This window comes from Myotis davidii, unplaced genomic scaffold (assembly GCF_000327345.1).
Source record: "Myotis davidii unplaced genomic scaffold, ASM32734v1 scaffold333, whole genome shotgun sequence".
NCBI classification, from domain to species: Eukaryota; Metazoa; Chordata; class Mammalia; order Chiroptera; family Vespertilionidae; genus Myotis; species Myotis davidii.
In genome coordinates, this window is record NW_006285266.1 from 1227275 (window position 1) to 1249299 (window position 22025).

General features: G+C 41.8%; 1 protein-coding gene across 1 annotated transcript in view; it reads right to left on the reverse strand.

The window, feature by feature from the left end:
* Positions 1 to 22025, reverse strand: part of CNST (consortin, connexin sorting protein) — a 46293-nt gene that overhangs the window by 16152 nt on the left and 8116 nt on the right. Inside the window, exons 2-8 of the mRNA XM_015558959.1 lie at positions 17399 to 17604; positions 10192 to 10222; positions 7629 to 7715; positions 7059 to 7173; positions 5892 to 5913; positions 5631 to 5733; positions 4344 to 4357 (exon numbers count right to left, since the gene is read on the reverse strand). Coding sequence (XP_015414445.1) covers positions 4344 to 4357; positions 5631 to 5733; positions 5892 to 5913; positions 7059 to 7173; positions 7629 to 7715; positions 10192 to 10222; positions 17399 to 17604 — 578 coding nt within the window. The remainder of the gene's footprint in view (positions 1 to 4343; positions 4358 to 5630; positions 5734 to 5891; positions 5914 to 7058; positions 7174 to 7628; positions 7716 to 10191; positions 10223 to 17398; positions 17605 to 22025) is intronic.

The window sequence follows — 22025 nt, forward strand, 5'->3', positions numbered from 1 at the left end:
ACCCAGTATGGGGCGTGCAGGAGGCAGCCGATTGATGATTCTCTCATTATTGATGTTTCTCTCTCTCCCTCCTTCCCTCTCTGAAGTCAATAAAAATTAAAACAACAACAACAACAACAAAACAGCATCCTGCCTGGCTGGGTGGCTCAGTTGGTTGAGCATCGTCCTGTGCACCAAAAGGTCACCAGTGGGATTCCAGGTCAGGGCACATGCCCGGCTTGTGGGCTTGGTTCCCAGTAGGGGGCGTGCAGGAGGCAACTGATGGATGTTTTGCTATCTCTCCCTCTCCCTTCCTCTCTCTCTAAAATAAATAAAAAACATTAATAAAACATTTTCTTTTTGCTTTCATTTATACAATATTTCCTCTAATATCTGTGATAATATTCATTTTTAAAAAATTTTCGTCTGTTCTCTGCATTTTGTTTCCTCTGAGTTTCTCTTGGCTTGTCTACCTGACTTTGTCTCCATCTTTTCTATTTGAGGTTTTCTTAAACGAGACAACAAGCAGCCTCGTGGTTCAAGGGGAGCCTTCCCCGGGAGTCGGGGCCTCAATGTGGGGCGAAGTGGGCGGGGCCATTCATTGGGAGGCCCTTACCGTGGTTTCTGGAGGTTTTATCTCCTAAACTAGTAGCTCATTTCCCAGAGAGGAAAAAAAGAGATTTAGCTGCCACACGTTTAAATGCTAAACGCAGAAAGTAGGCTACAGGTCTCACCACTCAGTCTATAAGATTTTCATTAAATCCTCATTTTCTACGTAATAGCCCTTCCTTGAGCTGTGCCTGACCCCTGAGCCCACGACTCTTCTGTCATGTTCTCCAACAAGTAGCCCCGCAGCCTCTGCTTAGCAGAGGGAACACAAAGGTCTCAGCGCTTCTTGACTCGTCTTTCAGCCCAACCTCCTGTTTTCAGTCCAACCCTACGTCCTTGACTTTATTTTTTATGTATTTTTATTAATCTCAGAGAAGGGAGAGGGAGAGGGAGAGAGAGAGCGAGAGAGAGAGAGAGAGAGAGAGAGACCAATGAGAGAGAATCCTTGATTGGCTGCCTCCTGCACATCCTCTACTGGGGTTGGAGCCCACAACCCGGGCATGTGCCCTTGGCCAGAATCGAACCTGGGGCCCTTCAGTCCCTAGGCCGGCGCTCTATCCACTGAGCCAGACTCTAGGGCCTTATATCCTGGACTTCAGAGGTACCCTCAGTGCTTCCAATCCTAACCTTCCAGACAGGAACCAGCACTTTCTCTGTAGCCACAGCTTTCCCTGGTGCTTAGCCAGTTGCCACCCATCCATCTCCTCTCCAGCTCCCAGTTTTCCTGGATGTCACATCTGCTGCTATGTCCTTGCCAGTTTGTCCTGCGGTTTCTCTTTTAAGAATCCCTGTCTGATGGTTTAATGGTGTTCCAGGAAAAGGGGGGGGGGGACGTGTTTGATCCCCATGTTTGACCCAAAATATTTTCTGTAAGTATGTTATAATATAAAACTTATTCTTGTTAATGCTTCTGTTAACAGTAACATGAATTTCTGTTAATTGGCACTTCTGAACCCAAAAATCTAGTGAGCTCAGTTTGCTACCCTCACCTCATTGCACTAACTTCACATTCACTAAAAACCAAACACACAAACAAAAAGCCTACTCTGATGAATAAAAACGGAGTAAGAGCTGAGTGCACAGCAGATACTTCATAAACAATGAATTAAAGAGATAGCTCTAAAATGAGAAGTCAGACTTAGCCTAAGCTCCTACACATGCTCTGTACATGCCTTTAAGTTATTCTTTCATAGCCTATTCCCCAACGTTCTCTTTAGAGACCTCTCCCCTCCAAATATTTCATGGTATGGGACCTAAAGCATTTATGAATTAACACTTATGCCTTATACGTTCTGAAGATCTCATTAATTAACATTATGCATGAACATTTGAGTGGTATCAGGCTTGAAAAAGAGAATTATCACAGTAAATATTTTAGAGTAAAACACATACTTAAACTAAGTCGGAAGTTGATAATAGTATAAATTAGTATATCTTCTACAGAAGTTAAACATTAAAAATGTATATGCCCAGTCATCAGGGGAAAGCAAGTGAAAGCCACAATGACACAATTTCATACCTGCTAAAATGACTGAAATATAAAAGACTGACAACGTTCCATGTCAGCAAGGATGTGAAGCAGCTGAAATTCTCATACAATGCGTGCTGGGTACAAAATGGCACAACCACACTAAGACACTGCCTGGCAATTTCTTATGAAGTTAAACAGGTGCCTTCCCTGTGACCCAGCAATTTCAGCCTCAATGATTTACCCAGAGGAAAAAAAGCATACATCCACAGAGTGACATCCTAGCAGTTTTATTCATAACATCCCCAGACTAGAAAGAATCCGAATGTCTATCAACAAGTGAATGGATAAACAAATTGTGGTATAGTAAAAAAAGAAAAAAAAACCATGCCGCTCAGCCATGAAAATGAACTAACGATGCATACAATAATATGGGTGACTGTCCAAAACATATGCTGAGCAATCCTATTTATATTACATTCCAAAACAGGGAAAACTCATCTATGACAGAAAAGTACTGGCTGCCTGGCACTGGAGGTGGGAGGGACTGGGTATACAGGGGAAACATGTATGTTCTTATCGTCCCTGTGGTAGTAGTCACATGAGTGCACAGGTTTGTCAAAACTCATCAAATTACACACTTAAAACAGGTACATTTACTGCATGGAAATTGTATGTCAATAAAGCTGATTAAAAAAATGGGAAGGGAATGATAAATCTAAAGTTCAGGATTTCCCCCAACCCTCAGGGTTGACAATAATTTAGTCCTTAATTGGGTATTAGGTTCACAGGCCTTCACTTTGTTATCATTTCTTATAATGTAGGTAACATTATTTCTACATATAAGATATGACTAAAAATCAATAAAAATATAAGTTAATAAAAATGATGGACCACAGGGTCAGAAAACTGTTTTGGCTTTGGGTTCTAATTAGTTCTGTTCTTGCATAAGTCACTTCACTTCCTCGAATTTCTTCAAATGATTCAGCAGACCTTATATTGATTGTTAAGAGGAACAGATGAAATAATACACATAAAAGTATTTTGAAAATATAAAATACTATGCAAATTACTTGAAGACTTTACTAATGGGAGATTAATTAGAAAAGTGGCAATGAGTGATATGTAGAGAACATTGACAGAACACTGCTATCAGGGGGCAGTGACAGCATGTGGAGGAGGAAGAGCAGTATGAGAGCAGTGAGAACACGCTGACTTCTTACTGTGGCCCTGGTACTGTTCTAAACTCTTAACCCTACGTTAGTCAACAAAAAAGGGAAGAGAAACTGGCTGTAGAAACAGTCTTTAACCACCGCACAAAAAAACAGCAAGTTACAGAAGAAGGAATGCAGAGAGAAAGAAAAGGAAAGAGGAAAGTCTAGATTGTATTACGTCTCTCATTATTAGAAATGAGGAATATGAAGTAAAACAAGAATAATGTATTATCTTCAAATCATTTAAAGTAGTATTTTCTCATTTCTTTTTCTCATATTCTTACAGTTCTTTGTATTTATTCACAGAATAACCAAACTGAGGAGACTAATTCTGGGAGATTTGACATTTCTCTTTAAAAGACACTGTTTCGCCAAAACCGGTTTGGCTCAGTGGATAGAGCATTGGCCTGCGGACTGAAGGGTCCCAGGTTCGATTCCGGTCAAGGGCATGTACCTGGGTTGCAGGCACAGATGTGCAGGAGGCAGCTGATCGATGTTTCTCTCATCATCGATGTTTCTAACTCTCTATATCTCTCCCTTCCTCTCTGTAAAAAATCAATAAAATATATTTAAAAAAAAAAAAAAAAAGACACTGTTTCATCAGACATGGGCAGATTTCTTGCCGCGGATTTAGCCCACACCAGGATGGTCACTAGTGAGATGTCTGCCGTGGAGTCTCAGTCACCCAGGCACTGACCTGGCAGAGCACGCTGCCCTTTAGTGAGAAACCAGAGGGCCCAGGTCCTAGGAGTGAATCAAAGGATCAAGCAAGTGCCTTCCACGTGATGTCTCAGCTTTCCCACTGGGAACACATCTCACAGCTGAGGCCAAGCTGTAAGTGCTCGGCTAGTGCCGGGCACGCAACCAGTCCCCAGTGCCACACTCAGTCACTCAGCCGTGAGAGCAGTCCCATGTGCGCCACGCGGAGACACGGCCACGCCCAACCAGGGGCCATGTCGCGACTTCCTCCCTCTCTGAGATTGTTCTGAGGCTCATTTTACTCTGGTTTCCAATATAAAAATAGAACAGAAGAGACAGGAAAAACAGACTATAGTAGGATTGACCTAAGGCACTATCTTTAATTTGCCTCATAAAAATAACAGAGATAAAGTGAGATGTAGGGGACGAAAAAGGACTTTATAAAAAGAAAAAGGAGAATTGAATTGCAGGCAGCATCATTATCATTTTCTCTCTCAGGCAACTCAGTCCAAACACCTGATGCTGCTGTTTAATATCAGGGCTCAGGAAAGTAAATCCCAGGGATATAAATTAGTACTAAAAATCATACATCAGGAAAAATAAACACCCTAAAATGTATTCATTTATCTTTATTTCCTAAAGTTTTTATGATGAACATACATTACTAATGTAAAAAACAGCTTCTAAAAATCTTTAACTTTTGACATAAGTCACAAAGTGATACAAAATATATCACAAATGCTTCTGAAATATATATGCAAGTTGAAGTACACCATGTTAGTCAATGTAAAAGGGAAGGGAATCAATGCTATGGGTAAGTTATCAATAACTTTTAAATAGTTAGATATACAGAACAAATTTTTGGTTAAGTCTATGTAATAACTGATGGTTTTTAAACAGAAAAGAATGTCTGAACACACCCAAACCAATTCTATTTCAGAGCATTTTTGTACTATCTTGTCGTACTGTGTTAGATACAGACAGCCATGTGCTGAAAATATGGAAATAACTATGTTTTTATAAGAATTTAGATTAAAAAAATTCTTTTTTTTTAAATCCTTGGAAACCAAGTTCTTCTTTTTTTAAAAAAATATATTTTACTGATTTTTTACAGAGAGGAAGGGAGAGGGATAAAGAGTCAGAAATATCCATGAGAGAGAAACATCGATTAGCTGCTTCCTGCACAGCTCCTACTGGGGATGTGCCTGCAACCAAGGCACATGCCCTGGAATCGAACCTGGGACCCTTCAGCCCACAGGCCGACGCTCTATCCACTGAGCCAAACCGGTCAGGGCAAGAATTTAGATTTTATAATTTCTACTACCAGATATCTAAAAAATAGACTTACATAATATAAAAAAAATCTCACTTTGCTATTTGTCTAGGAAAAGTATGTGCAAAAAAAAAAAAGATTCTGGTCAAGGGCATGTACCTTGGTTGCAGGCACATCCCCAGTAGGGAGTGTGCAGGAGGCAGCTGATCGATGTTTCTCTCTCATTGACGTTTCTAACTCTTTATCCCTCTCCCTTCCTCTCTGTAATAAATCAATAAAATATATTTTTAAAAAAAGTCAACACAGCATTTCAGATGTAAGAGCAATTCGGACGCAGCACCTGTAAAACACTGTTAGGGGCAGCGGCTCTGGGTCCTCTCCCTTCAACACATACCGGGCTCCTCGGCTGCGACTCCACTTCCCTGGGGACCCTCCGACACCGCTGACTGCGCAAAGCTCTCCCTCCCCGGGGCCGTCTCCGCAGCTGCTGTCTACAGTGAAACACAGAACAAGACAAAAAGACACAGTTGGGGAAACGATTGCAGTAACATGGAAAGGTGAAAGACGCTTATTTCCTATAAGAGTTCATACTATAGACGCATGACACAACATTTCCCCTCTAAATACTTCCAAAGGAACAATCCCTTACCTTAGATTTGGATAAAAGAGGACTGTGGGGAAAAAAGAGAGAAAAGAAAGAGTTAAACACAAATGACAGCGGTAATATGCTTCCAAACAAATGTCACTGAAATGCTGTAAAAAGTTACAGCTCCTCAGGCTTCTGACATTAGCACCGAACATTCCCACTGCGGACAGCAGCGCTGGCTCTCACAGCGCAGAGGCGGCGACAGCGTGTTCATCTCCTCCAAGGCCAATTACTACTGAAGCCTCCCAAATAAACTACAAATGCTGAGATGCAGGGAAAAACCTAGTTCCATGCTAAGGACAGGGAAAGTGTCTGTACTGAATATTTCAAAACAAATCTCCAATTTGCTTTTAAAAATTCCATTAATTTAAAACTCTGGGAAGTTGAAAGGTAACATATTTAACTGGCTAAGAAATTAGGTTATAGTGCAAAATCCCATTATATTTGGTTTCAAAGGTTCAAAATGACCAACACAAGGAAACTGTCACCATGAGAGTTGAATAAGTTGTCACTTCCGAATCTAGACTCATTCTGCACCAGTTTAATCATGACCATGCCCCTCAGCTTTTGAATTCTAAGTCTTAAAATACGAATTAAAAACATATGTAAGTGCTTTATTATTACTGTAATTGAGCTTTAAAGAACCAATTCTTCGATAAAAATCAAGCAATTAAAAATTATCTGGTAAATATAATTTCCCTTCTGCATTATTTTGGTTAAATATTGTATTTGTTTCCATTAACAGACTACTCTTTAAAAAATATGTTTTATACTATAATTTACAAATATTGGCCAACAGTCCTAATACACAATTTTTCCATCTGAATTGCCTAATCTCTTAACCAATAAGAGATAAAAAGTAGAAGTTATATTTAAAAATTTCTAGTTAAAAAAAGGGGGACACATGTAATACTTTCAACAACAAAAATTTCTAATAAAAAAGTACTTTGAACCTCTGTAAAGTTGACCTTTCACTGAGCTTGGTGTAAGAAACAGATAAAAACTGAGAAAGAAACCTAATCATTTTATTTTACCCAGTTTAATTTCTCCAGTTGAAAGCATTAACAAAACAAATACAGAAATGGATCTTGTATTTCAAATATTCAATGCTACAATGGTTCTTCAATATTCTAATCCAAGCTCATTCTAACCAAACACTGAAATACTTACTCTTGATGTGTTGCGCAAAATTTGGTAAGCCGTTCAAAATCTTCACCATTAAATCCCTTTTCTGAATTCCTTGGAGACGTGGCTGCACGTGGCTGTACAGTTTTCCATTTTGTTTCTAATTTTGAAATATTTGTTAGTCACTGACTATTACAAATCATATTTAGGAGGGAAAATAGGTAACTGGCACACTTATAAAGGTCAGCATGCAAAATTATCTTCTCCAAAAACCCACAAGTTAATATCGTTAGACACAGCTAAGTGATTACTTCTCAATGTAAGTCAATACTATCTCGGAGACTAAATGAGCCAGTAGGACATACAGAGGGACCAGAAGAAATGCAAATAGTGGCAGGAGTTCCCTGCGTGGCACTGATATGAAGAACAAAATACAAAGAGAGATTTTCTCACAATGACGTTGCTTGTGGTGAAAATGCTACTTTCTCTGCAACAGTAACGTGAGTGTAGAAACATTTCTTTCCTGATTTACAAAACCCAGTCAAATGTGTTAACTTCTTAGATAGCAACTTGTTAAACTGCTGATAATTCCATGTTCTGCTGGTCTGTACTCACCCCATTGTTCTTGAACAGCAGAAAGATTGGCAAGCAATCGCTCATGATAGAGTCGTTCAAGCTGAATGAATTTCATTGCTTTCTCATCTGAAGAGAAGACTTGAGGAAAATAGAAATCCAGGCTATTTACATTTAGCCACATAGTTGAAGAATAATGTCCTATAGAAAGTGTGAAACTTGAAGCTTATCAAAAAAATAAGAGGACTCTAAATATTTTTTAGTTTAAACGTAAGTAAGGTTTCTTGGTGTTGAAGTGGGTACATTTTAATGCAGCATATTATGCAATAGCGACATGGGCTCTATTCTATCAGCCAACAGTAGAAACTAAAAGAAAATTTTAATGCTCAAGAATGCCTGTTTGCTAATCTATCGCTAGCCGTCAATTAAATATAATTTAATTGGAAACGGGACTCCCACAGAATCCTGGAATCTGTTTCCCTCTTTCCTCTCCTTAAATTACTTTCTGTCGAGCAACTGCTACCCTCTCGCCTGTCAACCTGTTTCTGATTTCCCTTGACTTCTCACTGAGTGCTTTTCTCTCACAAAACCAAAGAGTTACCTGCCTGAGGACAGAGCCAAACATAGGAATCTTCCGTAAAAATTTAACTAACCTGCCACAGTCATTTTCCTAATTATGTGAAATTCTGCAGATTTTCTGACAAACTTCTGCCATCTCCATCTGCATCAAACAGTTAGCATCACATGAGGTCATGGTGAGCTGCCCAACTGCCTGCCTTCCTCTGGGCCATGTCCTAGATGCTGAGCCAGGAGGAAGGACGAGGAACGCTCACTGTCTAGCTTTGTGTCCTTCCCAAGATCACTCAGAGGTCTGCTTCTTATTTGTAGCCTTAAAAATATGCCAGGGGTCATTATCTAGGCCAGGGAGAAGCTGGGACAAGTCAGTCAGCTTTCCTCTGCCCATGACTTACAGTCTACGGATTTTTTTTACTTAACTCAGTGGTTCTCAACCTTCTGGCCCTTTAAATACAGTTCCTCATGTTGTGACCCAACCATAATATTATTTTTGTTGCTACTTCATAACTGTAATGTTGCTACTGTTATGAATCGTCATGTGAATATCTGATAAGCAGGATGGTCTTAGGCGACGCCTGTGAAAGAGTCGTTCGACCGCCAAAGGGGTTGCGACCCACAAGTTGAGAACTGCTGACTTAACTGAACATAATCTGAAAAATTTGCTGAAATACAGATTCATGGGTCTGATCGCCAGTTCTGATTCTAAGGCCCATGAACTTGCATTTCTAAGAAACTCCCAGAGATGTTGATGCTGGTCAGTCCTGCACTACACCATACTCTACTCTAGTTAAAAAAACAAGTGTTCTAGCTTCATTTCCGTCACAAGTGGATTTTCTACAGACTGTGATAAACTGTGAGTGTCTGACAGTGTTACCAGCTGGCTTGGTAGAGTTCAGGGGCAACTGCCTATCCCTCAATCTGCTCAGAGGTGTGGTGGAAGTCAACCAGGTTAGGAGGAAAAACTGCACGAGTGCGGAAAGCATGTTTCTGATACAGCCTTTCCAGAGGGTGCATACTGGGCCATCCCTCAAAAAGAAGAGTGGTTTTTAAAAAGGGAAATTGGAAAACTGAGGGAAGAATCTTTCCCATATAAAATTTAACATACAATCTCACTTGACAACGTTTATTCTGTTTATTATGAATGAAAAATGAAATCTTTCCTTTGCAGATGTATGTGTGACAGTTGCGAGATCTACTATGTGCAATACGCTTGCCAGGCTCTATTATATAAATACTAGTTGACTTGTAACTCTGCCTAATTCAAAAGGAAGAAAATCGAATGGATTTTTAAATTATATTTTTCAGCAATGTGCTTCTCCTTCTCCCCGCACTCCCCAACCCCCCAAAACACACAAATACTTAGATTCTGGTAAAATTAGAACTGCCTGGCTGGTATGATTGAGTGTCGGCCTACGAACCAGGAGGTCACGGTTCGATTCCCAGTCAGGGCACATGCCCAGGTTGCGGGCTCAATCCCCAGTGTGAGGCATGTAGGAGGCAGCTGATCAAGGATTCTCTCTCATCCTTGATGTTTCTTTATCTCTTTCTCCTTCCTCTCTGAAATTAATAAAAAATATACTTAAAAAAGATTAGGGCCCTGACTGGCTTGGCTCAGTGGATAGAGTGTCGGCCTATGGACTGAGGGGTCCCAGGTTCGATTCCAGTCAAGGGCATATACCTTGGTTGCGGGCACATTCCCAGTTGCGGATGTGCAGGAAGCAGCTGATCGATGTTTCTCTCTCATCGATGTTTCTAACTCTCTATCCCTCTCCCTTCTTGTCTGTAAAAAATCAATAAAATATATTTAAAAAAAAAGATTAGGGCTCATTTATTGAGTTAGTCCTAGAGAATTTTCTGTATAGAGAGTCCCCACATCTTGCTTTCTGAGGTGATTCCATGGGTACATGCTACTAAAGCTTATTAAAAATAACATATCTATACATTTTCTTGTATGTAAAACTCAAGTTTTTAAAATGTACAGTTTTCTAAAAGTTCTATGAATTCCTCCCTGTAATTAAGAAAAGGATACAGTCCTCCTCCTGGAAATAGGACTCTGCTATCTGTTAAAAATAAAAAACAAGACATTAAGTTAATATTCAGATGAAATGACAAATTTGGAAGAAATCACAACCTTGAAACGCTGAAAGCCTTTAATAATATCAAACTAAGAGAACTATTTAGCTACATTTACCAGTTCAGGAGAAATCTGACTGCAGGCTCAGAACACACTGCTCAAGTCACTTATATCAAGCAAAGCAAACAGGACATTCTTTGGTCTTTATACAAACTCATTCTTCCTATTCTATTTCCAGCCAAAACAAACTTCACTGATTCATTAGAGTTTACAAATAAGAACTCTAAAGAATGAGGAAAATACTTCAGAGGCTTAAAAAGATATGACGGGCGTAAAAGAATGACTTTGTTTACTGTCAATTAAAAAGTTGACATATGTCACATCATATGAGACCTCACAACCCCATTCCTTTCATTTCTGTTTCACAAACCACCTCAGGGGACACTCACGTTTGTTGTTCTGATTACAGAAAAGGCGGCCACGTGCTCGGAGTTGAGCAATGAGGCCTGGAAGCTACACAAAGCGCTGTAAAGGGCACTGGATGGAGTGTCCAGAGCGCCAGGGTCTGGTCCCCGGTGAGGCCTGTCAGTTACCATATTAATTCTAAGGCGCCTTTAAATTTAAACAGTCTTGGATTCTAAAAACTTAGATCTTTTATTTAGACCTTTATTTATAAACAGAACCATAAAACAATATTTTTTGAGAAATGCCTGCCTAAACTGTTGTCGTATTTGGGATGTTTCCTATTAGCATTTTACACTTCTAACACAATGTCTCGTTGCAGCTGCAACTCCATGCTCTAGGTAGCTGCCAAGGTCAACAGCAATAGGCTAGCTGTCAAGCCAATAAACCAACAGTGAAAAGGAGTGGTTTCTCCAAATCCCACAGTGTAAACACAGTGCTTTTAAAGGAAAATATTTACCTAACTTAAAATGTATTCTATACACATAAACCCTCTCCCATGAGCAATAGAGAGTCACCTTTCTGTGAATATTTAGTTCAACCTGAAGTTTGATTCCATACTTATTTTCTACTCTTAGGACTTTACAAAGGAACAATTGATTTTCAAGATCCTGCATGTCTTTGATCAATTCATTGTTCTAATAGCATAATATTACAATGCTAATTTGAACCAAATCAAATTGTCAATATTCAACCATTTTTCCCCTATAACGTGAGAATTCCATATACTGCAACCAAACATTTAATAATCGGCTGCAGAGTGTTGGGGAGAGCCCTGATGGCAATGTTTGCTCATTTTTGTGATGTCAATCCTGCCATCATGGCCGACTTCAAGCTGCCAACATGACGGATGTCACTGCATACGGTTCTCATGAGCTGGCATGTTAGCAGGTCCCGCTCACCCTGCGTTACACCCAATAGAGATCAGTGACCACATTTCACCCACACACTCCCAGTGAAAAATCTATGGCATGGCACAGGTTTCCCGCCATTCGTGACACGAGACATGGTTGCCCATCAAGACTGCTGTCTGCTCTTCAGAGAGACTCCTCTGGCCTTGTGCACTTGTGCATCACCGGCGTAGTTGTGTGTAAATCACTCTCGCTTAAGAAGTATTGATGGAGCCCATACCTATCCTGACCCACATTTCCTGGCACTAAAGAAACATAGGCTTCAGTTAGCTTTCAGGTTTCTGGCAGTTCCAATACCACAAAAGCAACCATGGAGACAGACTCATGAAAACCCATGCCTCTAAAGCAAGAGGTCTTTCCGGGTGAAAGGATGCTTGAGAAACAAATACACAGGGTGCTTCCCCAATGAAAGCCTAACCTGCCAAGTCCAGCAGGGCAAGAGAAGGTGTGATTTTTCTTTGAGGTCCCATGTGTCTAAATTGGGGAGAACATGGGGATCAGAGGTGAATAACGTGACTGCATTGTAGTCCAGCTCTGTCATTACCAGCTGTGATCTTGGATGTGTCATTTCATGTCTCAAATCTATACTAATAATAGAGGATTATGCAAATTGTCCAGGACACCATCACAGTAACAGTAATGACTTAACAGCAGGCTGTATGGGGCAACCAGGCCGGCATGGGGGGCAGTTGGAAGTGACCAGGCCGGCAGGGGGGCAGTTGGGGGGGACCAGGACAGCAGGGGAGGGCAGTTGGGGCGACCAGGACAGCAGCGGGGGCAGTAAGGGGCAACCAGGCCAGCAGGGGAGCAGTTGGGGGTGACCACGCTGGCAGGGGGGCAGTGAGGTGTGACCAGGCTGGCAGGGGAGGGCAGTTGGGGCGACCAGGACAGCAGGGGAGCAGTTGGGGGTGACGAGGCTGGCATGGGGGGCAGTTAGGGGCAATCAGGCTGGCAGGCAGAGGCGTTTAAGGGTGATCAGGCTGGCAGTGGGGGCAGTTAGGGACAGTCAGGCAAGTGAGCAGTTAGGAGCCAGTGGTCCCGGATTGTGAGAGGGATGGCCTGATCATCGGGCCTAAACCGGCAGTCGGACATCCCTCGAGGGGTCCTGGATTGGAAAGGGTGCAGGCTGGGCTGAGGAGACCCCCCCCACACACACACAAATTTCATGCACTGGGCCTCTAGTATGACAATAATATCTACAACTCTGTGAGACAGAGCTGCTGTAGGACTGCAAATGCGTATTTAGCACAACGCCTAGCACAAACCAGCAAGTGCTTAAAATGGTGTTTGAATGTGAGTCTGAACCAGGAATGCAAGCTGCAGAGTAGAATCAGGTGAAGAGGGAAGTTGAAAGTCACTTTGGGAGGGTAGAAGTTGTAAGGTGTTCTGGTTCCGGGCTTCTACCTGCCAGGACAACAAGGAGGGACCTAGGAAGGTGTAGCTCTCGGCCAGAGCCTCACAGAGGGGCTTCAGGATCCCAGGGAGGCACTTGCTGCCTGAGTCCGATGCTTTTCAGTAAAAGCTCATTGGACGGAGACCACAGCACTGATGTCCCTCCTCTCACTTCCGGGCTTAGACTCAGTCACACCTTAAAGCGAACCGCCGTCATGTTAACTAAGTCGGTGTATGAAACATTACTCTTACCCCAGAACCAGAATTTTCAAATGGAGTCGGTTAAGAGTCCCAAGAGTTAAAAGTAATGTCTAAAGTAACCGCAGTCATATTTCCAATGGCCTTTAGGGATATGCCACATGGTATCACTTTAAAAATAATCACCATCCCCAAGTTAACTCTCCCTCTTTAATCCCCAATTTCTATTAATGGAACGTACCGTTCCTCCAAACTGCACATCCTAGAGTTGCCTCTGACTCCTCCCTCACGCCTTTTTGCTGTCTGCACCAAGCCCTAGTGATTCTGCCTTTGCAAGATTTCAAAGTCATCCCTCTCTGTTTCCACTGTCACTGCCTTAACCTAGATGCTCTTCTCCCCTTACGCTTAAATTACAAATGTCACCCTTTAGTTCTTATTTTTATCAAAAGTATGACTGTACATGGTTCCAGGAGTCAATAACTCTCGAAGGTGTGTTAAGAAAGCCCCACCTTCTTGCTCTCTACTCCTTTCTTCCTTCAGGGGCAAGCACTTAGATTTCTTTTACCTGTTTTTTTTCTTCTTATTTTTTTTTTTAACTTCTATGTCTCTAAACATTATGCTTAATTTACTGTTACATGATTTTTCAGTTTTAGTAGAAGGCGAATATTGACTCTTGATTCTCCTCTACCTCAATCCCACAAACACATACTATTTTCTCATACATAGTCAGCAACCCATATTGTTATACTGTAGCAATGGGTAGACAAATATTTAATGCTTACCTTTTATGGGCCAAACTATTATTATTTTTTCTTTCCTAAAAACTTATTTTTCCTGGAGCTACTTTTTTCTTTACCTTTCCTTTTTTCTGGGCATAGGTTTCCATGCACTTCTCACTTCAATAACCCCAAATACTCTACTAAGAGCCTAAATCTTCTTTCAGTATATTCAGACACATTAAGTATTCTGAAACAGGAAAATGGTATAAAAGTCTCTCTTCAGAGTCTGCTGATCTGTTCCACACAGGACTGACTAATTACCCTCTCCTTCTTGGTAGATATTAGGATTGAACTTGGATGAACTTCAGGGTTTATCTTAGAATCTCTGTTCACTGGAGATTCCCTCCACCTCTCTCCTGGGAAGGAGTGAGAAGGAGAGTTTTAGGAATGAAGGTCGAAGAGGAAGTAGCCTGATCATGCAGGGCCTTATGGGCCATGGTAAGAATTCTGGCTTCTACTCTAAATGAGAAGCGAGGACTGGAGGGCTTTGAGCAGAGGGGTAACATGATCTGACTTACATTTCATCTGGATCACAGTGACTGCTGTACGGAGGGAAAAAACTAAATGGAGGTAAGAGTGGAAGCAGAGAGGTCTCCACAGTGAGGCGTTTACTGCAAGAATACGATGAGTTTCAACAGTGTCTTGTACTGAGATGGTAGCAATGGAGGAGGCACGAGGAGATCAGATTCTGGACATAATTTGAAGTAGATCTGCAGGGCTTGCTGACCGGGTTTGGATGTGGGGAAAAGTGCTTCCATGGAAAATATGTGGGGAGAGAGGGCAAAAATTTGGTAAAATGTCAACAGCTGGTGAGTCCAGGTGAAAGGCACAGGGCGAGGTGCTGGGAATGACTGAAATGAATAACGTCACCTCATCTCACTGATTTGTGTCTCCCTTGGGAGGGAGGAGGACGTTTTGTCTTCTTGGGCTTCGGGCCGTCAGCTGCTTCTGCTGCCCTGATGGCTCAGCTGCTGCATCTTCAGCATGGCTTTGCTGATCCAGGCCTCATTTCTAACAACAATCTTTGAATCCGTGACAGTGAGAATAGAGTGATGCTTAGGATTTATTTGACTTTTACTGTGTTCCAAGCACGACATTAAGTGCTTTTACATGCATTATCTCACTTGCTCTACAACTTCCCAGAAGGAACTAAAGCCACTTAGCATGTCAGAGGCAGAGCCAAAGCCCGTACTTCTCAAGCGCACTGTATGTGCCCAGCTCCTTTGCCAGGAGAGACGAGGCTGAGACACTGCAGAAGCGTAACCTACAGGGTTCAGCTCACTGGCATGTTCCTGGGAACGAGGGCAGAATTTTCCTTTGAGATATTAAAAATTAATTAATCTTCAGGCCTGATCATGATCATTACCATCTTCCTGCCGAAAATGTGATTTTCTACTAGATCTGCTTCGGCTGTAGGATCGCCTGCCAATTGCTAAGCGCATTTTTCTCTCCTTTAATGAAACAGCACCCCAGTGACATATACTCCTTGAAAAGATCTGACCACATTTGTTATTTCCACCTACTCCAAATGTCCTTTCCCCTCTTTTTTTTTTTTATTGAAACTACAGAAGAGTTCAAAGAATAGGAAAATCAACGGCCATGTATCTTTCACCTAGATTTGTTGATTGTTGGCATTTTGCCAAATGTGCTTTCTTTCTTACGTATTTTTTTTTCCAATGGAAAAATCTTAAGTTGCTGGCATTATTCAAAGCAATTCCTAAATACATCACTCCTAAATACTTGCATGTGGTTTCCCAAGAACAAGGACACTCTCCTCCCTAACCTACAATTATACTGTCAACCTCAAGAAATGAGATGTGATTAAACAATGTAACTTAATATATAGCCCAGATTCAAATCAACTAGGGCAAGTTAGAAGGTTTCAAATACGCCTCCCATATGCCCCACACTGGAGACCGTGCCCACAATCTAGCCTTGTGCCCTGATGGGGAATCGAACCTGTGACCTCTTGGTTCCTGGGTTGACACTCAACTGCTGAGCCACACTGACCAGGCAAATTTGAAGGTTTTGGAATCAAAAAGCAGCACCCATTTTCTCAAAGGCATTCTTCAGGTTCACAAAGGAGGCAATATAAATTTATAAGAATACTAGTGGCCCGGTGCATGAAATTCATGCACATTAAAAGGGAAGAGACCCAGACCCGGCCGGATGCAGCATCAAGTCCCCGGCTGGTGCCAGGCAGGGACACAGCGTCAAGTCCACGCCCACGCGTGTGTGCCTTACCGCGCATGCAGCCCCTCCCACCTGCACCTGCTTCGCATGCAGCCTCCTGCTGATCGGTCATTACAGCGTGGCGGAGTCATGACCATTAGCATATTAGCTCTTAATTATATAGGATACATTTTCCTGCCTTGGGGCAAAAGGTATTTTATATTTTACTTTTTAAAAGTCAAAAATTACTTACTACTCACTGCAAAAGTTAAATGCAACAGAAGTAAATGAAGAAAAAGGCCAAGCTTTTTCCATTCCCCTGTACCAGTTATTTTCATTTTAAGGGAAAATAAAACATAGCTCATAAATATGTTATTTTTTTTTCTGAATTAGCTTTTGTGTAAGAAAGAACTCTCCCTCATCACTGTCCTAAAGGCCCCCGGATCTCCAGGCTCTCCATCTCCTAATTTACCCTCCCAGTCATGAGAAGAGCTATATTTCTAAAATTCAAATTTGATTCTGGCACTACCCTAATTAAACACCCCCAGTCCCTAAAGCCTCAGTGCCACCAGCTACCCAATTTCATTTCCCATCTCTTTTCTATGTTAATCTCCAGCGATATTCCCCACTGTGACCTCTCTTCCTGCACCCTCTCACTTTGTTCTCCCAAAGTGCCTACATCAAGCATGTCAAACTCACAGCCTGTGGGCCGCATGCCTCGTTTATTTGGCCTGTGTTAGCCTTTGAGTTTGACATGCTTAACCTACATATCCTGCAAGTCCCTAATACCTATGGGACAAAATTAATCACACATTTTAGGCTTAAACACCTGTCTACGCCAACACTGAATTCGGACGTCCACAATTATTTACCCACATAGCTGCTTCTCCTATTCCACAGGGGCTCTCTTAAGGCTACACCTGTAGCTAACCTTGCTTCCCTCATCCCTGGCATTGTTTTTGGCATCTATCTGGTGCTCACTAAGTGCTTGCTACATGGACTCTAACTTGCGAACACCTCATTCCCTAAGTAAAAGAAGCTAGCGGTTATTGGAACTATTGACTGAGTATCCATGTCCATTCAGTGGCCACTATTCAGTAATATTAAATTTCCCATCACCCATGTGCCCAGGTCCCTTCTCGTGGGCTCACAGAGGACAGGTGAGGTGAAGTCAACTACAGGACTGGATTCGGGTCATGGCTGACAGTGGCCCCAGGACTTTAGGAAGAGGAAGGGTTCAGCCAGTACCTGATGGAGGCAAAGGGGAAGTGCTCTCGAGTCCAACTGCTCCACCTCACCGCGGATCAGTGAGAACAGAGACTGCAAAGCCAGTGTCGGGGCTTCTGGTTGGTCGTTAGCATTGCCTTCGGCTGACTCTTCCTCACCAACAGCACGTGCGTCTGCACTCAGCACGTCTTCTTGCATTAAAGGTGTGGAATCCCCCGAGGAAAGTCCTAGAAGAAGTAAACAAAGTCCTATGTTAGGATAAGTTCCCACCATGGTGGGGCACCCTGAAACAATGATGCCTGCTCATGGTACAATTTTCAAATAAAACTGAAGACGTGAAAACCCCCAGAAAACACAGTTACTGGCCTGATTAAGATTGTGCCGACATTTGACTGCTTCTATTAGCACACACATAAACCATTTTTGCAGAATTATAACTAAAAGTATTAATAAAAATAGATCTAAATAGAATTGTGAAGGTTTATGCAGGTTGAAACCTGACCGAAAACTTGATTCTCCCAAAGAAAAGAATGGAATAACTGTATGTAATTTGAAGTCCTCGCTTGCCCAAAATAAAACAGAACTGAACGGAAGATAAATGTGTTTATCATGTGAAATTGCTGGCTAAAGGGTTAAGCTTTCCTCCTCAAACTCTGGCCTGATAACTTTGGAACTACTCTGGATCCCAGAAGAGCAGTACCAATTCAGATGCCAGAGCTAATGGCCACAGAAACATTTTTCCTAGTAAAAAATGTTAAGTAATACAAACTTCTAAAAATAAAAAAGTCACCAATAAATTAAATGCTTGGCCCACAGCTCCTGAAATGATGCACAAAATTTTAAAAATTTAATAATTATACATTATAATGTCAACCTTTACTAAATTCTCAGTATCAGTTCCAATTTTCATATTCAAATTGATAGACTATCTGACTGTCCAGACCGTCAGCTGGTCTGCCTCATACAGGATCTTTCCCAGCAGTTTAGTGTGTTCACCACGACTGAGGGTGCAATCCCCAGCCCTCTAGATGGTGTCCAGAAGCCTGTCTTCTACTGCCTTCTATTTTTTATGTTGTTGTTGTTAATCTTCACCGGAGGATATTTTCCCACTGATTTTCTGAGAGAGAGGAAGTGAGAGGGAGAGACACAGAGAGAGAAACATGGATATGAGAGTCCTATCGGTCGGTTGCCTCCCTTATGTGCCCGATCAGGGCCAGGGATCCAGCCTGCAACCAAGGTCGGTGTCCTTGACCAGAATCGAATCTGGGACCCTTCAGTCCACAGGTTGACGCTCTATCTCCTGAGCCAAATCGGCTAGGATTTCTACTGCCTTCTAAATAAACCCACTGTCTGACCAGACCGATCAATTCTTCATCTCCCTAATAGGGCACTTAGAGCACTTAGAGATGCCAACAGTTGGAACATTTTCCTCTCATCCATGCCCACTTATGTTCTCCCCTAACAAAATCGATGTATTGCCCTATAGCAGGAGCCTGAACTAAACGTATTTTCTTCTGAGTCCTCTATTCGGCTGCATTATAGTAACTGGTGTACGGCCTCATCTTTATTGGGTCACAACTCCTGCAGCACAGGATTAGTTTATGTACCACATTATGCCCCTTGTATCCAGCAGCGGATCAGCACTAAAATTCCAGTGATGTGCTTTTGAAAAAACAAAATTATCCGTAGTGATTTCTTATATTGTTGTACCTTCTCTTTTATAAAGTTTCTGTCACTTGGCTTCTGGAAGTACAGGTGCAGTGATGGCCTGCCATTCTGCAGGGATAGTTTTCCTGAGAACATGAGTGATTTGTCTGCGTGCTAATTTTTAAACCACATGGTTGTTACTAGCTTTCCACAGAAACTACAAAGATATTAAGAGAAGTACTGTTTTATTTCCCTCTTCCTTTGCTATACAACTTTGTCTAAAATATTTAATCTCATAGAGACTGAAATAAGGTTAGCCTGCCATATTCTACACTTCTCTTGATTTAGTTCTTCCCATAGTTATCAAATGCTACTTCATGTTTCTTCTTTAAAAAAATGTTGAAATTTTATAATACTCATATTCAGTAAAATGGAGTTAAAGACGGAATTTTCCAAGTTTTAAAAAAAGGAACAGAATTTATGAGTACCTTATCTCAAGGAGGTAAAAAAAAGGGGGTTCTGAATAATGGAGATGGATTATCGCAGTTATTTAGACAGTATCTATATATATAAGAGCCTAAGTGTCCACCTGACTGTCCGACTGGTAGCTATGATGCACACTGACCACCAGGGGGCAGATGCTCAACACGGGAGCTGCCATGATGCTCACTGGCCATTTAAAAAGAAACAGCACTGCAGACCTGGCGCCGACAAACCAACACTTGGCTTCCCCCAGGGTGGGTCATAGGCCCTGCCACCACCCTGAGCGACACCCCACCAAATCGTAGCCAACACTGCCAAGACTCCATGGCACAAAATGTGGCCCATAGCCCAGCCCAGCCTGGAAACAGTCGCTGTGGGCGCCGGGTAATGATGTCACGTAGCAACACTCGACTTCCTCTCCCTAGCGTTTTATCAGAACTTCTTTGGAGTTTCTCCAGCCCAGGAACTTGAATTGCTTTATAGCCAGGTGCAAAGATTTTACACTTCAACTAAATGTCTGTGAAGCGTTTTCCCAGGCCTCATCTCATTTGATCCTCACAGAAGTCCTGGAGCAGGTAGATAGGAGAGTTGGCAGAATCCTATTTTCTTTTAATTAGCCAGAAAATGGAGATTTAGGAAGTTTAGAAACTTGACCCTACTGAAAATAAGAAAGAAATGGTGGACCTTGAAAATGACTTCAGGTTTTCTCACTGCACAGAATATAGTTAAACACTGCTGCAGTTCAATATTTTACCCTTTGTTCTCCCTGTGTGATCTACAATAATAATCTGCTTCATGTTGATATTTACTGCTGTGTTGCTAACAATTACCTGAAAGAGAAGTTGGGGTCCTTCACTGGGCTGGAAAAAGTTTAGCTACATCAGAAAGCAGGTCTAATTAAGCAAGTTGATTCTATATCTATAAAAGGCTAAGTTGACTCGTGCACGTACAATACTTATAAAGCTCTCACTGGCACCAATCACACATGTGTGTTTCCATCTGTCATTGTCGATCATGAATTTGGTTGACACTTCTATTATAGAGAAAGGGCAAATAGCAATATTAAAATATTTCTTCTAATTAATTTACTTTCAATGTGCATGAATCTGTGCTCTGAACACTAGTAGATTCATAATGGTCATGATTCCTGCTAAATCTATTTTGTCTCTAAGTTATTTTAATAATTAATAATTGTACTTACACATAAGTACAATTTATAAATAAGCAATGTATAAGTAAATAAGATTATGTAGTGCCCGGCCGGAATGGCTCAGTGGTATGAACCAGAAGGTCATGGTTCGATTCCTGGTCAGTGCACATGCCTGGGTTGCGGGCTCCATCCCCAGTAAGGGGTGGGCAGTAGGCAGCCGATCAATGATTCTCTCTCATCATTGACGTTTCTATCTCTCTCTCCCTCTCCCTTCGTCTTTGAAATCAATACAAATATAAAATTATGTAGCAACAAAAGAAATTTTAAGAGGAATAACCGACAGAAGTTCCAAAAGCATACAGAAATCTAAAGATTCCAAGAGCAACAAAGGCTGATGTGAACAATTAGAAAGAATATAGGACTTTAATCATTAAGTGTAGGGAGGGGATAAAAAATATGAGCTAAGCTCAGATGGGTCATTCCAGATGGGTTAACAGGAGAGGGAAACTTGTTAAGACTCAGACCACAAAAGAATAGCCTATCAGGGCTTGACAATCATTAGCGTAAGAGATGACTTAAATAAAATCACCCTATCTGTTGAGATAACATTCCTTGCTGGGACAGTGTTTCCTTATCTGTAATGAGAATGATAATAGTACCTACCCCATGGGGGTGTTGTAAAGCTTAGATGAATTAATGTTTTAAGGCCTTAGAACAGTACCTACCACACAATTAGTGTTCAATTCAGTTCTGTCACTATTTTCTAAGTGACCTTGGAGTAGACTTTTTATTCTCTACTAGTGTCCTGATGCATAGATTCACGCACATTGAAAGGAAAGTAATTAGAAGAAATATTTTAATATCACTATTCGCATCTTGCTAATGAAAAGAAAATAGGATTCTATCAAATCTCTTATCTACTCTAGGACTTCTGTGAGGATCAAATGAGATGAGGCATGGGAAAAAGGCTTCACAAACATTTGGTTAAACTGTGAAATGTTTGCACCTGGCTATAAAGCAAGTTGGGTTCCTGGACTGAAGAAACTCAAAGGGTGCTAGTCGCTAGGGAAAGGAAGCTGGGCGTTGCTATGTGGCATCATTACCCGGCGCCCACAGCAACCGTTTCTGGGCTGGGCTGGGGGCTGCATTTTGCACCATGAGGTCTTGGCAGCGTTGGCTGCAATTTGGTGGGGTGTCGCGGGACCTGTGTTCCACTTGGGGGAAGCTGAGTGTTAGTTTCTCGGCACCAGGTCAGTGGTGCCGTTTATTTTTAAACTAGAGGCCCGGTGCACAAAAATTTGTGCACTTGGGGGGGTCCCTGAGCCCAGCCTGTGCCCTCTTGCAGTCTGGGAACCCTCAGGGGATGAC